Source organism: Engystomops pustulosus, chromosome 11 (assembly GCF_040894005.1).
Source record: "Engystomops pustulosus chromosome 11, aEngPut4.maternal, whole genome shotgun sequence".
Taxonomy (NCBI): Eukaryota; Metazoa; Chordata; class Amphibia; order Anura; family Leptodactylidae; genus Engystomops; species Engystomops pustulosus.
In genome coordinates this window covers 61,833,700-61,851,225 of record NC_092421.1, presented here as the reverse complement: position 1 = coordinate 61,851,225, position 17,526 = coordinate 61,833,700, and the positions used below count along the sequence as shown (strand labels likewise).

The window sequence follows — 17,526 nt, the reverse complement described above, 5'->3', positions numbered from 1 at the left end:
GCTCTGGTCTGGTATGCTAGCTGTCTAGAGTTTAGACTGGAGTTACTCCAGTCTGCTTGCTGCAGACTCCTAGTCTGACTGCTCTCTTCTCCCTCCTGGGAGAGACTCCTCTAGTTCTGGAAGTTTCCTGACAGGGTCTTGTAACTCCCCTGGTCAGGTGGTGGCTGCTCCCCCAATTACATCTCAGCTTACATCTTTGCTCACAGAGACAAAATATAACAAAGGTGATTGGCTGACACATCTTACATCAGACAAAACACTTAACTCCTGCCTTGCCAGGCAGGATCTACCATTGCAATGTCCCCATGTAGTGTGATGTAGGGACATGCTGTGGGACGTATTCGCAAACACTCCTTCGCCTTGCATCGGCGAGGGTGTTGCACCAATATACTAGACTACACTAATAATTCCTTTATTAATATAGCACACACAGATTACTCATCGCTGCCACATCAGTCCCTGTCCCCAATGGGGCTCACAATCTAATCAACCTACCAGTATGTTTTGGAGTGTGGGAGGAAACCGGAGGAAACCCACACAAAAACGGAGAGAACATAAAAACTTTTTGCAGATGCTGACCTGGATGGGACTTGAACCCAGGACCCCAGTGCTGCAAGGCTGTAGTGCTTACCACTGAGCCTCCCGGTTAAGTTACTTTAACTAAATAGTGACAGGCGCCATCTGCATTGCATACTCATCTCCAGTAAATTCATTCTTTAAAATTAGGAATGGTACAGCAGAGTGGATGACTTTCTGTCGGCTGCTTTTGTCCCTTATTAATACTGTTCTCTTTGGTGTTTATGCACCTAACGTATGAGCTGTGAGACTGCTCGGTGTCAGATCTTTACCGTCTCACCCTATCAAAGGCCTCAATCTATTTCATTACCGTATTTTTTTTGTGGGGGCGGGGGAGGGAAATACACCAATACAAAATACATCAGAAAAGAAGGTAAAAAAGAGACGGAGAACGCAGTAGCACCCACTGGGAGCTGAAAAAAAGCGCATCTTAAGCCGCGTGAGCCCGGGAACATTCATTTGCGATAGCAGTGTGCAATTTTATCATTACTTATTAAAACTTTTCTCGTTTTTAAGTGCCTCAGCGGGACGCCTGCACTTGGTTTTGTATCTGGTTTAATAGGAGACGTATTCAGTTCCTCCGGTGTTGAGATAAGTACAATACGAAGACTGAAAAAAGTATGTCAATACCGCCATGAATGATGTACAATGAAAAGACAGTGTGACCTTTTCTTCCACTATTATTGCAGTGGGAGATATTTATGGCATCAGATTGTGTCACTTCCCAGTAGGGTTTTTTTTTCTTTTTTTTATTACTGTGGTTAAAGTTGTAGTAAATTTTTAAGATGACACGTAAAATGTCTTAGTCTTGAGGTCCGTCTATGGGAAAGTGATTCGGAGAATTGGGTATTAGTACAGCGGTTTACAAGGAGACGTAGGAAGAGAACACTTAGGAACAAGTTAAAGGAAATTGCATTGTGAACCAAACACACCTTGAGAAAGCTGTAGCAACTCTGATGCAGAAACATATCTTGTTTAATCCCTGATCAGAGTGGTTTTGCTCAAAGAACACTTAAAAAATTCAGAACATTGGGTGCATATTGACTGCTGTGTTTAACAGAGCTTCCTGAACTGTCCAGACAGGACTAATCAACCAGAGCTGGATGATTCATACACAGCAGCCGGGGGATGGTGCAGCCGGTTGATTACTTCTGCCTCTCAGGGACAACACAGTGATGACGTATTCTTGGCTTATGCTGGGCAGGACAAGGCTGGAGTAGTACATAATTAGGGTAAGAGGAAAAGCCCCGGAGCAGCCGAAGGAGTGACAGAGCCTCATTATCATAATTTTATAATTGTTTTTTCAGCAAAACCACTCAGTTCAGGGATTAGACAAGATATGTTTCAGCATCATTCTCAAGGTATGTTTGGTTCACAATGCATAAAAGCAAATAGTAGATTTTCTTTTAAAGATCTGATCTTAAATGGGGTTTTTGTAGTAAAAAATGAGTATGATGGGATGTCATTGCTGCACCAGGGAGGGAGACAGTAGAGGAACTAGAAAAGTGAGGATAGCATTTTTATGTTCTGGATCTAAATCTGTTTCACTTTAACTTACTTCTTTCTAATCCTGAGCCTGCACAGCTTACAAACTTGCCACTACATGTGCCGTAGATCTTATGAGTATCGTATCAGTACAGTCACGCCAAAAGAAGGGAGGGGCATAGTCACATTCGGGGCAATGGTAACACCCTTGGTGCACTAACCTTAGTGAGGGGCTCAATATGGTTGTGTTAGTGGCTAGAAAGTAGTGGTTGCAGTGATAAAAAATTCATTGTAATACAGTTTTATAGACTTAGTGACCTACATTTTCCAGCCATTTTCCATGTCCATGGCAACAGACTACATATTTTGCAGTCATAATCCCCTAACTTTATGACTACAACTTTTTTGAACATAGGGAACAAATGTAAGAGGATATGACTGAAAAATCAGACTTTTATATGGGGTCTAGGCCTGCTTTGGATGTGTACAAACAAAACTACAAGACTATCAGTAAAGTATAATGAGTTTTCTCTCATATAGACTAGAGGCAATTTCAAGTGACTCTTGAAGGGGGTTTCTAGGGAATCTGCTATGAATTGGATCAGGTTTAAGGTTTTTGTGCTTCTAGCCACACCCAAGGCTGCTTGGCTGAGCGCGTTGACTGACAGTTGCCTTTCAGAGTCAGGTCCCTAGGCTGAGCTGGGTGTGTGTCCCTCTGGAAAGATGGGTGGAGTCATCGGAACCTGTGTGCTAGTATCATCTGCGACCTGAGTGATGGATAGTTGAACCAGTTAGCTGCTGGGGGTGGTGTCCAAGTACTCCTTATTTATCTGAGTTCTGATTGCAGGTTGCTAGTTATTATAGTCCTTTTACTCTTGTCTGTTGCTATTGTTTTGCTATTCTGTTTATTCAACCTCTGCTATGTTTATTTGACCGTTATCACTATATGATTCTGTGCCTCGCTGCCATATTGGATTTGACTCGGTTTGGTCTGACTTTGCTAGTCTGTCTATTATATCTTGTCGGTCTCTCAGTGTCTTGTCTATCCTGGTGTGAACACCGGTCTGTCTCTGACTTTGGTTACCTGTTTCTACAAATCTCCACCACTGCTATTTGATCCTTATGTCAATGAGGCAGAAGTGATTTGGGGGTAGAGGGTGGGGGCTTTACCAGAGTCTCTCTGCGCTCTTGTTTCAAATCACCTCTAGCTCTACTACTTCACCTTCTGCCTCCTCTGACACTGCCCGTAGTAAATGATGTCATTTGGTTCTCTGGACTTCATGCACCTCGCTTTCTTTTTCAATGTCGACTGCTCCACAGACCTATTTGCCCGGCAGTCAGTGGCAGATGCTTGGTGACGACATCTACTATGGGCAGTGCCAGAGGAGATAAACGTTAGAGGAGAAGCTCTGCAGGGGGGCATGAACCCAGTGCTTAGAGTAACGCCCCATCAATCCAGTAGTGGATTAGAATATAGGCGTTTTGGGCAGTAGCCTGGGGCCAAGCCATATAGGGGGCCCATGGCCACCCAAACCACCCACCAAATTTTATACAGAGAAGGGACTTCACCCATGAGATAATCGTACATCTGTCCCTGCTCTCAATACACATTCAAGAGCCATTTTGGAACCTTTGAAGGTCCTCCACAGGTCCTGTAACCAGCAGGAAGAAAGGAAAAATCCTCCATGCCTTGTTTACATAAAGTTAACATAAAGCTTTCAAAGGACATGGCTGCCATGTAGATGTTCACCTCTAAAACTCAGTCATGGAGCTTTGTAGAGGTGAATTTAAGTGGTAGATTTCCTTTAGGTTAATGGTTTCCAGGGATATCACTTCCTTAGATTCTGATCACGGGATGATTCTTCACCAAATCTAAGGAGACCTCTCACCGGTTGAAGGGCAGGGCAGGCCGGATATGTTTTATATTTTATCACACTCCTGTCCTGGCCCTGTGGGGTTTTCCCGAATTTCCATTAAATGAGTGATTATGACTCCTCACAGGAGCAAAGTGCAGGATGCAGAACAAAAAAGAAAAAAACATTGGGGGTCATTTACTAAGGGCCCGATTCGCGTTTTCCCGACGTGTTACCCGAATATTTCCGATTTGCGCCGATTGTACCTGAATTGCCCCGGGTTTTTGGCGCACGCGATCGGAATTTGGCGCATCGGCGCCGGTATGCACGCGACGGAAATCGGGGGGCGTGGCCGAACGAAAACCCGACGTATTCGGAAAAACCGCCGCATTTAAAAAAAAATTTGTGTCGCGAAAATTTCACTCACCTTCATCTTGGATAGGCCGGTGTATTTCGAGGCATTCCAGCGGACTTCAGCGCAGCAGCGCCACCTGGTGGACGTCAGAGGAACTGCTTTGATGAATCCCGGCCGGACCCGAATCCAGTGCAGAGAACGCGCCGCTGGATCGCGAACGGACCGGGTAAGTAAATGTGCCCCATTGTTAGCAATTTCCATAACAACCTATTAGATTAACATTTTTAACCTATTACAGTTACAATGAAATGCGATTAAAAAAAATCCGATCTAATGCAAATATCAGAGTTTTATAGACCTCATTTTTCTCTGTCACTGTTCCAATCGCTCGGGTGCAGTGTTTTTGGGCTCCAGCCGGGTGTTTTCTGGTTAGCCTCACTCATCACATCTGAGCAGAACAATTACTCTGCAGTTCTTAAACGTCTCTTTTTGCTGCTAAAATTTAAATCACCCCCGAGTCACATATTGGCAGACGGAGTAGAAAAAGGAGGCTCTGTGTGTCACCGCTGAAGTTTACGAGCTGCGATGTGAGGCTGACATAGTGACATGGGAACGCTAAAGTGCCGGCTCAATAACGAAGAAAAGGAGGGGTTTTTTTCCCTTATTTTTTTTTTTATAATATTCAGTTTTCAAAAACACATTGTTGAGCACATAGCTATTTGTCCGGTCCGTCCGGCGACTGCTGCTTTATCACTGGCTGCTTATCAATGTCATTCGAGAGCTTCTGTGGATACAATACTAGGAGCTGATATGGACTTGTAACAAGTTGCTGTCTCCCTGCGGACCACTTTACCTGGCCCACCGACTGCCAAAAAATCCAGATGTTACGCCCAGCTACAGGCTGCCATTAGAAACTGCCATTGGAATGAATTACAACTCACAGATCACTGGCAGAAATGATATTTCACCCAATAAGTCGAATTTACTGAAATTTTTTATCATCATCGTGTTTTGTCTGTAGAGACTTCAAAATCTCATATGTCTCTATTATTGTTTTTTAGAAGGAGCTATCATCACCTCTACCATTTTGAACTCTCCTTTTAAAGAGCATCTACCCCCAGGATGAAGAACTGTATGGAAATTAGCCTGAGGGGCTCCATGCTCCATAGGTGTTAATGGAACCTGGAGCCCCTCAGGCTCAGTTTGGATAAAGTCTTTCATCCTGGTGGTAGATGTTCTTTAAATAGGAATCTGAAAATACCCCAAAGGGGCAGGGACAATAAGAATGCGTATATGTGCTCAGTACTTCATGTTGGCAATTCAGCCAATAACAGACTTCCTTGGATCACAGGAAGTCACTTCCGTTTCGCAGGGGACTTCATTTATTGTCCCCTGGTCCGAGGTGGCCACTGATTGCCGGAAGTGGACGGATTAAGACTGCCATGAGTCCTGGGCTGTATGAATATTATGGCCCCTACAAGTCTGGAATCACTTCCTACATCTGGTACTAGAATCAGCTTCTTGGGGAATGGAAGATGGGTCCTTTCTGCTGGCTTTCAATCTGTGGTTACAGGACCTATGGAGGACCTTGAAAGGTCCTGGAATGGCTCTTGTGTACATATTGAGAGCAGGGACAGATGTACAAGGATCTCCTTGGTAAAGGTCCTCAGTATAACATTTGGTGGGTGGTTTGGGTGGCCATGGGCTCTGAGCTAACGCCCAAAACGCCTATATTATTATAATCCACTACTGGTTCCCAAAATCAAACAGTACAGGAGTGATGTGGGGAGCAAGAGTCAAAATGGAGGTACTTGTGCCTTCTTCTTTTTCTCACCCCAGCCCCCAAGAAGTTTTCAAGATTTCTGGAAAACTCCTTTAATAGATGACATTAAAGTGACTCTGGCAGTGTGTGTTCACATGTTCAGTTTTTCAGATGCAGTTTTTAACGTCCAAACCCCCATCACCCATTGTGATTTACACCTGTTTTTGGATTCAAAAACTACATCTGAAAAACTGAACATGTGAACGCGCCCTCAAGCATCTAAATGCTAATCAGGATCTGATGGGTATTCCCAGCTGCCCACCCAGGCCCGCCCACCTGACGGTAGAGATCCAAATTTGCATATTGTTTGATGTAACTAACTACAATTAGAGGAAGTCCTCTACTTAAGAACATCCAACTTAATAACACCCATAGTTACAAACGGACCTCTGGATGTTGGTAATTTACTGTACTTTAGACCCAGGCTGCAATAAACAGCTATAACAGTTTTCAGAGGTGTCTGAGAGCTACAATGATAAAATATACAATTCCAACTTACATGCAAATTCAACTTAAGAACAAATCTACAGAACCTATCCTGTACGTAACCCGGGGACTGCCTGTACTGCTCATGCAAAACATTCTAACAGAACCAGAAGGGGTTGACACTAAGGCAAGAATGCAAAAGGTTGGAAAGAGTGGTGGTGAAAGATCCTTAAAAAGGGACTGTTTCTGTATTTGGGGGAATTTTGATAACTTGATAATGTTTTTCATCCCCCTAAAATCTTATTAAAGAGCCAATTTGAAAAAAACCACCAATGTTATGCATTTTGATGGTCGATTGGGGGTTTCTTTTAGTTAAGAAACCAATTGAGGAGCTATTCTATGCTTTGTTGCAAACCCACATGTAGCAATCTCTTTTCCTCGTTGGTCACTTTCCCAAAGCAAAGGTCCAGACTCGAGTTTTCTATGTAATGCTCGTCATATACTGTAATAGGTTTTTGTGTATTTATTTCAGATGTTGTCCTATAGCAGTGGTGGCGAACCTATGGCACGGGTGACAGAGGTGGCACTTGGAGCCCTTTCTGTGGGCACCCAGGCCATCACCCTAGAATGAAGTTCACCAGACAGGACTCAAAGAATCTTTATGCAGAATCTTCTTGCAACGATAGACAAATTTGCTCTCCTACTTTTAACTGCTTAGGTGTCCTCAGGAGACTGGTAAGATTGAAGGCTGTTAAAGAACAGGGAAAAATAAATTACTGATTAAATTGCTTTGCAATAAATAAGTGGCTTTTGGTTGAAGTTTGGGCACTCAGGCTCTAAAAGGTTCGCCATCACTGTCCTATAGCAGGTATAATGTATATACTGTACACTGAGAGGACTGTTCTCACTCACTGATGTGACAGCTACTTAAAACGTAACTAAACACAGGAAGTGACCCCTGTCACACTCCCCTCCATGTAATGTGTTCCTGTACTGATTATATAGTGAGGCTTCCTATTATTATTATACATGTGCAACATCCCCCACCGGGGCCTAGCCCTTGAGGTGAGGCCTGGAGACAGCCGGGGCCCGCGGTACCGGAGTGGCTGGCGGTTGCGGCCTAAGCACGCTATTGTCACGGTGCTTGGTACGGGGGAACCGGAGGGCTGTCCTACTGCCTGGCAGGTCTCCAGCAGGGTGGTGTTGGCAAGAAATGATGAGGGAGCGGCTGCTATAGCGAATCTCCCTGGGGCAAACCCTTAATGTCCCGAGTGTGAGTCTCTGGGTGATGGACAGGGTGCCGGTGATGAAGGCAGCCGTATTAGCAGGGACCAGACGGAGACAGAAGTTGAAGAAAAACAACTTACAGTTCTTTATTTGAACCGCAGGAACCGCAGCAAACGTGCCTTTAACAAGTTGGTGGAGTACTGGAGAGGTATTTGGAGGGAGCCACAGGAGATAGTTCACCAGCCTGGATGTGGAGGGCAGGCTGGGAGGCAGCTGTGTCCTTAGAGGAGGCTTCAGCTCGGTCCTGGATCTCTTCAGGTATCACCCTTGAAGGTAGGATGATACCCCTTTCCTCACTAAACTAACTCTAGTCTTATTCTCCACTTCAGGCAGGGGCTAGGCTCTTCCTGCACTGCTCCGGTGTGCTAGAGACTCTGAGCTGCTGCTCAGCTAACTACTCTCTGCATGTGTCCTGCAGACCCAGAGGGCCTGACTAGGACCGGCCTCTTCTCCCTTCTGGGAGAGACTTCTCTCCTAACTCTCTCTAGAACATTCCTGGCCAGGGGGTTTTATTACCTCCCTTTGGTCAGGTGGTGGCTGCTCCTCCAATTACCTCTCAGTTCACAGAGACAGGATGTAACACAGATCATTGGATACTGGACTTTTACATCATATACAGATTTAACTTCTGCCTTGCCAGGCAGGATTAACCACTGCAATTTCCCCTATGTCCTATCAGGACCATGTAGTGCGATGTGGGTACATGCAGGTGGGACGTATTCGCAAACACTCCCTCGCCATTGCATCGGCGAGGGTGTTGCACATGCAATGAATGGCACATACTGCAAGACTAACCCATGCAACCAGTATCTTTATAATCACTTATAATCTATTAATAGCCTTTATAAAACCTTGAACTATGCTTTTGGTGTAATATCAAACAGAATTTTCAGGTATAATCAGGTTTGTCGTTCCGTGTGCTACAGAGATAAATAAGTATAAAGGAAATCTGCCATAAAAATCCATCATGATAAACCAGGGACATTACTCATAGATCCAGGTACCGTGACTTTTTATATTTGTTATTCATAGCCTCCTTCCTTCTAAAATCAACTTTTACAGTTATGCTAATGAGAAGTACTCCTGTACAGTGCAACAGCCTGTGAAGCTACAGCATGTGGAGACTCTGGTAATGCCCCAGAGCCATTAGGGCTCATTAGCAGAATTTTATAAGTTGATTTGAGAGGGAAGGAGGTCAGGGATAACAAATATAATAAGATTACCGCAATCACAATGCCTGGATCTATGAGTAAGTATCTATCATGCTGGATTTTGATGGTAGATTTCCTTCAAAGACAAAGCTGGGAATCTGAGCTACAGATAAAAATCCAATATCCACCTTTTTATTTAACTGCCCATACCTCTGTTTCTGTAGCATACCATATCACAATCCTGATGCAATTTGAAAGATGTGAGTCTTACCTTTAACATGGCACCATGCATTGGTGTAGATCGGTTGGAGTTGTTTGAAGTGACCTCTTTCCTTGTCTAAAGGTCCTTTTGGAGATGTAAGAAGGTCATTCTTCTTTTACCTGAAATGGCAGCTTTATACTACTCAGACCTAGGAAGCAGTAAATTTGCGACAATGCAAATAGTGTGAAGAACAATAAGCCCTGTAAGTGATAATTTGGCCACCACAGAGACCTGATCTCATCATCATCTTGTCTATATGACATTACGTGAAAAAAGAGAAAGATGTAGGAAGCCTAAATGCACAAAGGATCTGTGATTAGTTATCTGAGATGTCTGGAACAACCTCCCTGCTGAATTCCTCCAGAAACTGTGTTCAAGAATTGGTGTGACTGCTTCCTATTTAAGTGTCACACCTCCTGCTATAAAACCTTCAAAATAACTTTTAAAAAAACTCATGTAACTTACAAGCATCAAAATGAGATTTTTTTCATTAAAAATAAATACAAAAATGTAATTTTAATGTCACAAAATGTTGAAAAATGCTGCGCACCCTGAAGAAAGTTCTTTTTGGAATTGTTTTTGTTTTTTGAGGGATCCTCTCACCAGGGACCTAATTTTCACTAAAGACAGGGTTGCAGAAGCTTATTACAGCTACATTGCAAATCTGCCTTTCTGCTTTCTCTAAGCATTTGTATTACAATATAATTGTGTGTTATAACCTACATTGCACCCTGACAAATCCTCTGTGTAGTCCCAGTGGTTGGGCTTTGGTTTGGATGCATTTCAAAAAACAACATGTGACTTGTCTGTGCTGCAGGCTGCCTCCATCTTTGTGCTCCTGTACAGCTCTTTCCTCCTGCTCCTTCTCAGAGCTCACAGCCTGGTGAGCTGACATCAGTGGGGAAGGGACAATCCGATCGCGTGCGCCACAATCCCAGTGCAAACCCCTGTTAAATACCTGTTAATACTGCGCAAATCCCAAAAAATGTGAACGGTCCGACGAAAGTGTGATCCGCCCCATAGAGCTATAGTCAGGGTATTCTATAATCAGAGCCATGATTTAGAAGGGAGTGGGTTGGACAGCAAAACTGTACAAAAAAGTTTATAAAATCTAGAGGTTGTGATGTAAGTTTGTTTAAGTGATTTCTTGTAGATTTGCTGTTTTCATGGAGTCTATAATAGAGGACGGATCTGATGTATGGGATGATATAAACCCTTAGCGCTATAGTCAGGGTGATCTATAATCAGAGTTGTGATTTAGAAGGGACCAATAATATAGAAGGGAGACGGTTGGACACCAAAACTCTACAAAAAGAGGTTGTGCCTGTGCATGATGTAAGACAGTTTGTTACTTGTTTAAGTGATTTTGTGTAGATTTGCTGTTTTCTTGGAGTATATAATAGAGGACGGATCTGATGTTATGATCTGATCTGATATTTAACCCCTTAGTGCCATAGTAAAGGTGATCTCTAATCAGAGCCGTGATTTAGAAGGGAGTGGGTTGGACACCAAAACTCTACAAAAGTTTATTAAATCTAGAGGTTGTGCCTGTGCGTGATGTACGACAGTTTGTTACTATTTTAAGTGATTTCTTGTAGATTTGCTGTTTTCTTAGAGTCTATAATAGAGGACGGATCTGATATTATGATATTTAACCCCTTAGTGCTATAGTCAGGGTGATCTCTAATCAGAGCTGTGTTATAGAAGGGACCAATGATACAGAGGGGAGGGGGTTGGACGCTGGGATGGAGAAGGGGAGGGGGGCGGCTGTGGGATGGAGTGAGCTGCTGACAGCCATAGCCTAACACACTTTTTCCTTTACAACTTTCCCCCGGCACTCTTGTAAGTTCTGATAAACTTTGAGCTTGCAGGCGACTTGTCTCCCTGACAGCTGATTGGAGTGAGATGACAGGATATTATTACATGACGTCCCTCTCACATCTACAGACGGCTCCGGGCGCACATTCTATGACTCCTTACAACTTTTTGAAAGCCAAAAAAAAATAATAATAATCATCGTAATAAAAAAATGGTGAAAATTTGACGTCTGAAGATGTCCTAACATGGATTGCACACATCTGCTGTGGCTCTGCTGTTTCCTGGGTTTAGCCCTTCCCGGCTGCTCGCTTGCCAGCAGGATCTGTCCGGACCTCATCACTGACAGCTGCCTGTGCACTGTGGAGCGCTCCAAGGGATTGGGGCGACAGAAACTCATCCACATCAAAGTGCTGTGCAATGGAGGGGAGCTAGTGGAAACGTTACAGCCTACATTACTGCCCAACAAAACAGTGGCCCTGTGAGTATCACCAGGCTTACAGATCTATGCATTCTGCATGCCAATCACATTGCATATAGGACATTGAGGGGGTACTATAGTAAATTCTACAGGTAACATGCCATTATACAACAATAACATGTACTTATTATATCTGCACCCAAAGTTTGTATTGAAATTCAAAATTTGAAGCCATAATTGGTAGATTATTTGGAGATAAGCGGCGCTAAATAGATGCCGCTTGTCTCATCTTACACCTCACTTCTGTGCCAATCCCTTAATGAGTGACATGACGTTCTCCATATTTATTAAAGAAAGAACCTCTCCAGCAAATTAACATGACAGTATGATGTTCTGCAGCAGCTGCGGTACTAGCTTGTACAATATAATACAAACTGCAGCTGCTGCAGAACATCATACTGTCTTGTTAAAATGCTGCAGAATTTTTAAGAAAACTGTTTTTACACATTTTCTATGTGTAAGTAGTCCGCAGGGTAAAGGAACCTCCTACCTACTCATCATAAAGAGGTTCTTCAATATGTATTGAATACAATTCAATATGTAATATACAATTCAATGCCCCAGCTGCTGCAGAACATCATAACGGCATGTGAAATGCTGCAGAAATCTGTGAATTTTATGTGTGTAAAAGAGCCTTCTTCCTACTCATCATAAAGAGGTTCTTCAGCAGCTGCAAGATGTATTACACAATTCAATGCCTCAGCTGCTGCAGAACATCATACTGGCATGTGAAATGCTGCAGGCTTTTAAAGAAATCTGAGAATTTTATGTGTAAATAGAAGTGTAAAAGAACCTCCTTCCGACTCATCATAAAGAGGTTCTTCAGCAGCTACAGCATGTACAGTATTGTACAATTCAATGCCCCAGCTGCTGCAGAACATCATAATGGCATGGGAAATGCTGCAGACTATATAAGAAATCTCTGAATTTTATATGTATTAGTTAGTCCAATGCGCAAAAAAACCTCCTTCTTACTCATCATAAAGAGGTTCTTCAGCAGCTGCAGTGTGTATTCTACATTCCAATGCCTCAGCTGCTGCAGAACATAACGGTATTGTTAAATGCTGACACGACTTGATGTCCTTTTCAGAAATAGGACGATTCATATGTGAATCAATAATACATAGAAAGTTCCTTCTAAAGAGGTGCTGCAGCAGCCGTGATGTGTATTATGTTATCAGTAAAAGTTGTACCATGTTCTGTGAACATTTAGTAAGATCTTCAGCTCCAGCATATGTGCTGCATCATTATAAACTAGTATTTGTTAATATTTGTATATTAGGAGTTGTAGTAAATGTATAGAAATTACTTATCTCAGGATTTATATAAACATTGTATAGACAAGGAATAGTGGGACATTGTTGCACACGTTATTAAAAGAATTTTTGAATTGTATACAAAGAGTAAAAGAAATAACAGGTCTATGTGATACTAGTAACATGCTTAAATAGCAATTCCCTAACTTGATCCAATGCCAATTACAACCAATACACGGAATTCAGATTTGTCACCAAATTCCTAGAATTCTCACAGCAGAGACAGTATCCCATTACGAGATTGTTCATATTAACTGGTGATATTCTATTAGATGTAAAATAAATAATAAAGTAACTTTGTAAGTAGCTCTTCTGTAAGCCTATGTGTCTCCATGGTTACAGACTACAAACCAATTTTGTGTAGTCTGATGTTGCGGCTAATTTTTTAAAATCTGTTTTCTGCAGTTATTAATACAGGAAGCGTGAGGTGGAGGACTAATAGAGTAGGACATGACCACAGGATGAGACGGAGTGTAAGGACATAGGAACTGTTGACACAAATGTATTCTATTGGGCAGCAAAATAAAAATTGATTTGTAAAAGATGGTAAATGAATGCACTTTTACATCCATACATTTTTTTGCGGGTTTTTAAAAAATTTTTTTTTCAGTTTACAAAAGTTTATCGGAAAATACCTTTAAAAACCACCATATTCCAAAAATTGCCCTCACAGCCAATGGACACTCGGAATGACAGAAAATATTTTCCGGTGTTTGGAAATGAAGTTTTCCCAATAACTTGGTAATTAGATGGGGAAACTGGTTGCCCCAATGTTTGCAAACTAATTTTTATCATGCCGGGAGACATAAATATATATACATAGTTATAGACATTACATAAATAAGTCATTGAGGCTGAGAAGAATTGAAAGAATAAAGTAACTTTATGACTGGTAAACTATTTTAGGAGAAACCTTGGATAAATGTAATTGTACAGGCAGCCCCCGGGTTACACACAAGATAGGGTCTGTAGGTTTGTTCTTAAGTTGAATTTGTATGTAAGCATAACCCCAGCATTTGCATTCCTATTTTTGCCATACTAAGATAAAAATTGTTAAAACAATAGCTACTGTTTGTTCTTTTGAAAATGTAGAATTCTAAAGAAGAGTTGATTAGTGGTAGATGTTAAGCCCCGGTATTATAGATTCGCAAAAGTTACAGACGGGGTAGTTTATAATTACCATAACACCTTTGAGGGCATATATATATGGGTTAATGATACTTCTTAAATTTGTGGGAAGGTCTAGAAAAGGAAACATAGTTGTTCTGTGATCTTTAAAGGGTATCTGTCTCTCAGTTTGGTGGTTTCATTAACCACCAAACCATTTTCCCTTTTCGGAAAAGAAATCTTGTACATACATTACATAACATATCAGTAATGAAAATTAGGCTCTTGGCGAGGGTGTAGCCCCCATTTAAAAACAAACAAACTGAAAAACAAGATTCAAACCCCCCCCCCTCCCACCTTCCAGGCTTAGAGAAGCAGTGATGCGGCAGGCAGCAGTTCGGGATCCCTAGGTCAGGGGTCCTACTTATTTCTTCTATTATCGCACAGGTCTCACACCTTCCCACAATCATGCACAGAGGAGAGTCCTAAGAACAACACAGGGTCCCCAGACATTGTTTTGTCTTCAATGTGAACAATGGTCTATTAGTTCCTAGCAGTTTTGATTGATTATGGACCACACCCCAGAAGTCTCCTTTCAGTTAACCTTTTAATATTAGAAATAATCTTTATCCTATCAGTGTGTGAACCAGAATTCACCTAAAAGGTCCTTGGAATCAATCCTCAATGCTTGTTATAGGTCATACTTGTGTATTCTGCCTGCTTATATCTGGTATATTCTGACTACTTGTCTTGTCTTTCTGGTTATTCCTTGGTCTTGGATTTGATACTTGGTTGTCCTCTAGGCTTTGACTCGGCTTTGACTATTCTTCTGTCTTACACAATATACAAAAAAGAAAAAAATCATGATCTCATACAGTAGTAAATTAGTGTAATAGCTTGCTGGTGTCCCAAGTAATAATAATAATAAATAATAACATTATTAGTAACAATAGTAGTAATGTTATTATAAATTCAGCACAGAGTCCTAAGTCCCAGAACGCTTTGTTGAGCATGTGTACATCCGGGTAGAGGCCAAAAATCGGACAGATTGGCGCCTATCTGTCCGACTTTTTTAACACTACCCTGATATTCTTCTGTCTTGTCCTCGTTTGTTGTTATCAATTACAGTTAAGCAGGGACTGTCGCCCAGTTACTGGCCGCCGCCTAGAATGGATGTGAGTAAGTAGGTAGGGAAGGTCTGTTGGATTCAGCAATCTTTTTATTCCCAGTCTGCCCGTAAGAGTAGAATTCTGATCTGAGATTTCAGTAGAGTGGGTTTATCCTCTTTAAATCACTTTTTGCTTTTTTTATCCCTGACAAAGTCCACAATTGTAGATTTATCCTTCAAGGAATCATTGCATGCCTTGTATAGCTGTAAGGAAATATGAAAATGTGATCCAATCACTTGTAGTATGAAGAAATATTATGCTCCATTTCTTCTTTTAGCTCATTATAAACAGGGAAAAAAACAGCCATACAATCAGCAAATTATCTCATATGGGCCCTGGGGCCATTCCCTGTCTACAAGTTTGGTTAGTAAAGCAATTACAATGAGCAGTGAATGAGCATGAAATGTTGCTTGATTCCTGTTAGGGGGAAGAGACTTGGCTGAAGGGGACATCATTCAATAAAGCTATATTATTCAAATGCAAGATTTAATCTGTAGAATCTCCATAAAAGTAACAGAACGCGCTGCTATCAATTCTACCCCTGAGAGGCTTAACATTTGCTGTAAATCTTAGGAGATGAAGGAAGATAATTATGGAAGATATTGCGATCAGTGAAACGGTTGTAGGACTGGAATTCAGGAAACCACAATTGGTGTAATGGACATAAGATGCAAATGGTACAAGACAATGTGGGAACAGGAAAATCTTCTCTCTCAGTAATGGATAAAAAGTTTAAGCAGAGCCACAGAAACAATGGATTCAATTACAAGGAAGAACAAAGAAAACATAAAGAAGAACAAACCTACATTGACACAATTTTTATCTATATTAAACATCTGGAAAAACTCAGGAGAATAGAAAAAGTTTGGAAGGAGTTAAACCATAAATTTGACAGGGATAAAAGGACACCTATTGACAATCAGGGATGATGCAGATATTTTTTGGGGGTGTGCTACAAAATCTTGAAGTTTTGATACAATATTGTCTAAAGGGGCACCTGCATGCAATTTTACATCAAAGCATCAAGAGCATTAGAGATTAGCAAATATTGCAGGATTCGCCTCACTGCAGCTTTGACAAATTTTTAATTAGGGTCTGATTTGAATTGGTTCGAAACAATGTTGCTCCAATTGTCGAGGAAATTGGAATATAAATATATATATCATTGTTTGGCTCTTCAATTCAATTCAATCAATTCAATCATCTCTAATAAATTTTATGTTTGAAACTAAGTTTGACACAAGCAGAACTTAAGACATAAAACAGCTAAAAACAGTGATATCACATGCAGACCTTCACTGTAATGATGAAGGCAGATAACACAGGATCATACCAAAACTCCACTCCACCTTCCTCCTCCTTTTCCTTGTTAGATGACCTCTGGACCTGTCAGAGCCTTGATCTTTCTTCTAACTCTGGCAATGTTTAGAAAATGTTTTAGTAAATTGCTATTATAAATATGGTATTCTTCTTCCCTTGATAGAAGGGTGTAACTTGAAGGCAGTACCTATGGGCAGTCTGGTGGGTGTGATGAAGACTCTTCCGGGCTCACCTGCGCACTACTGCACAGGCTTGGGAATTGCGGAGGGGTGTATGTCATCATTTGGTCTCTGCCTGGGAAGAGGAGGGAGGGACCAGGCAGAAAGTCGAAATAGAATTGTACATAATTAACGGACATCAGATCCTGTTAATTTGCATATTTTTAAAACTCTTTCTTTTTGAGAAAACAAGGGCACCAGAAACTACAAAAAGGATGTATCCTGATTGAGGATGCACACAACAACATGTAAGCGTGTTTGGCGTACAATGGATGACTCTGGTGGTAGATTTCCTTTAAATGGGGGGAGGGGGGATTTCTGCAATGGAAAGGGCTGTAACCCAACTAGTTTAGAGGGAAGCCAAGGTGAGGTAAAGTGAGGTTACTAGGCAGAGGGCTCTTGGAGAAGGCTAACAAACACAACTTTGCCTGTACATAGGCATCTGATAATTGGAAGAGAATGTGGGGCCAGTACAAGGAGTGAGGAGGATGCAAGCAGAGGGTCCCCTTAAACCTTTGGTCAAAGAAGGCTGAGGACCAGTTGACTGACCAATGTATCTTTTCTGCGGCCATGGAGCAATATCTAAAAAAACCCTTCCATTTTGAGTCAGTCTCTCATGTACATCCTGGGGCACCCCCTATTAATGACCTGTGTTATATGCCGACTAGTTTGGCTTTTCCAAAAAATTTAGAGTAACCCTCTGGGCAACCAAAGCTATTCTTATAACAGAGCTTTAATCAGGAATCACAATTCATGCTAATGTGCAACTGTCTTCAGATTATTAATTCTGAGCTTCTTCTTCGTTAATGCTCTAGAAATTACAACAGTTTAGTAAACCACAAAACATCATTACAATACGATAGTTTATTAATTCCACTAAGCG

At 41.6% G+C, this 17,526-nt stretch overlaps 1 protein-coding gene across 1 annotated transcript in view; it reads left to right on the top strand.

The window, feature by feature from the left end:
• Positions 1 to 11,036: 11,036 nt before the first annotated feature.
• The window catches only part of ADGRA1 (adhesion G protein-coupled receptor A1), a 453,444-nt gene continuing 446,954 nt past the window's right edge, over positions 11,037 to 17,526 (top strand). Inside the window, exon 1 of the mRNA XM_072131164.1 lies at positions 11,037 to 11,513. Within this exon, the coding sequence (XP_071987265.1) occupies positions 11,281 to 11,513 (233 nt within the window). The 5' untranslated portion in view covers positions 11,037 to 11,280. The remainder of the gene's footprint in view (positions 11,514 to 17,526) is intronic.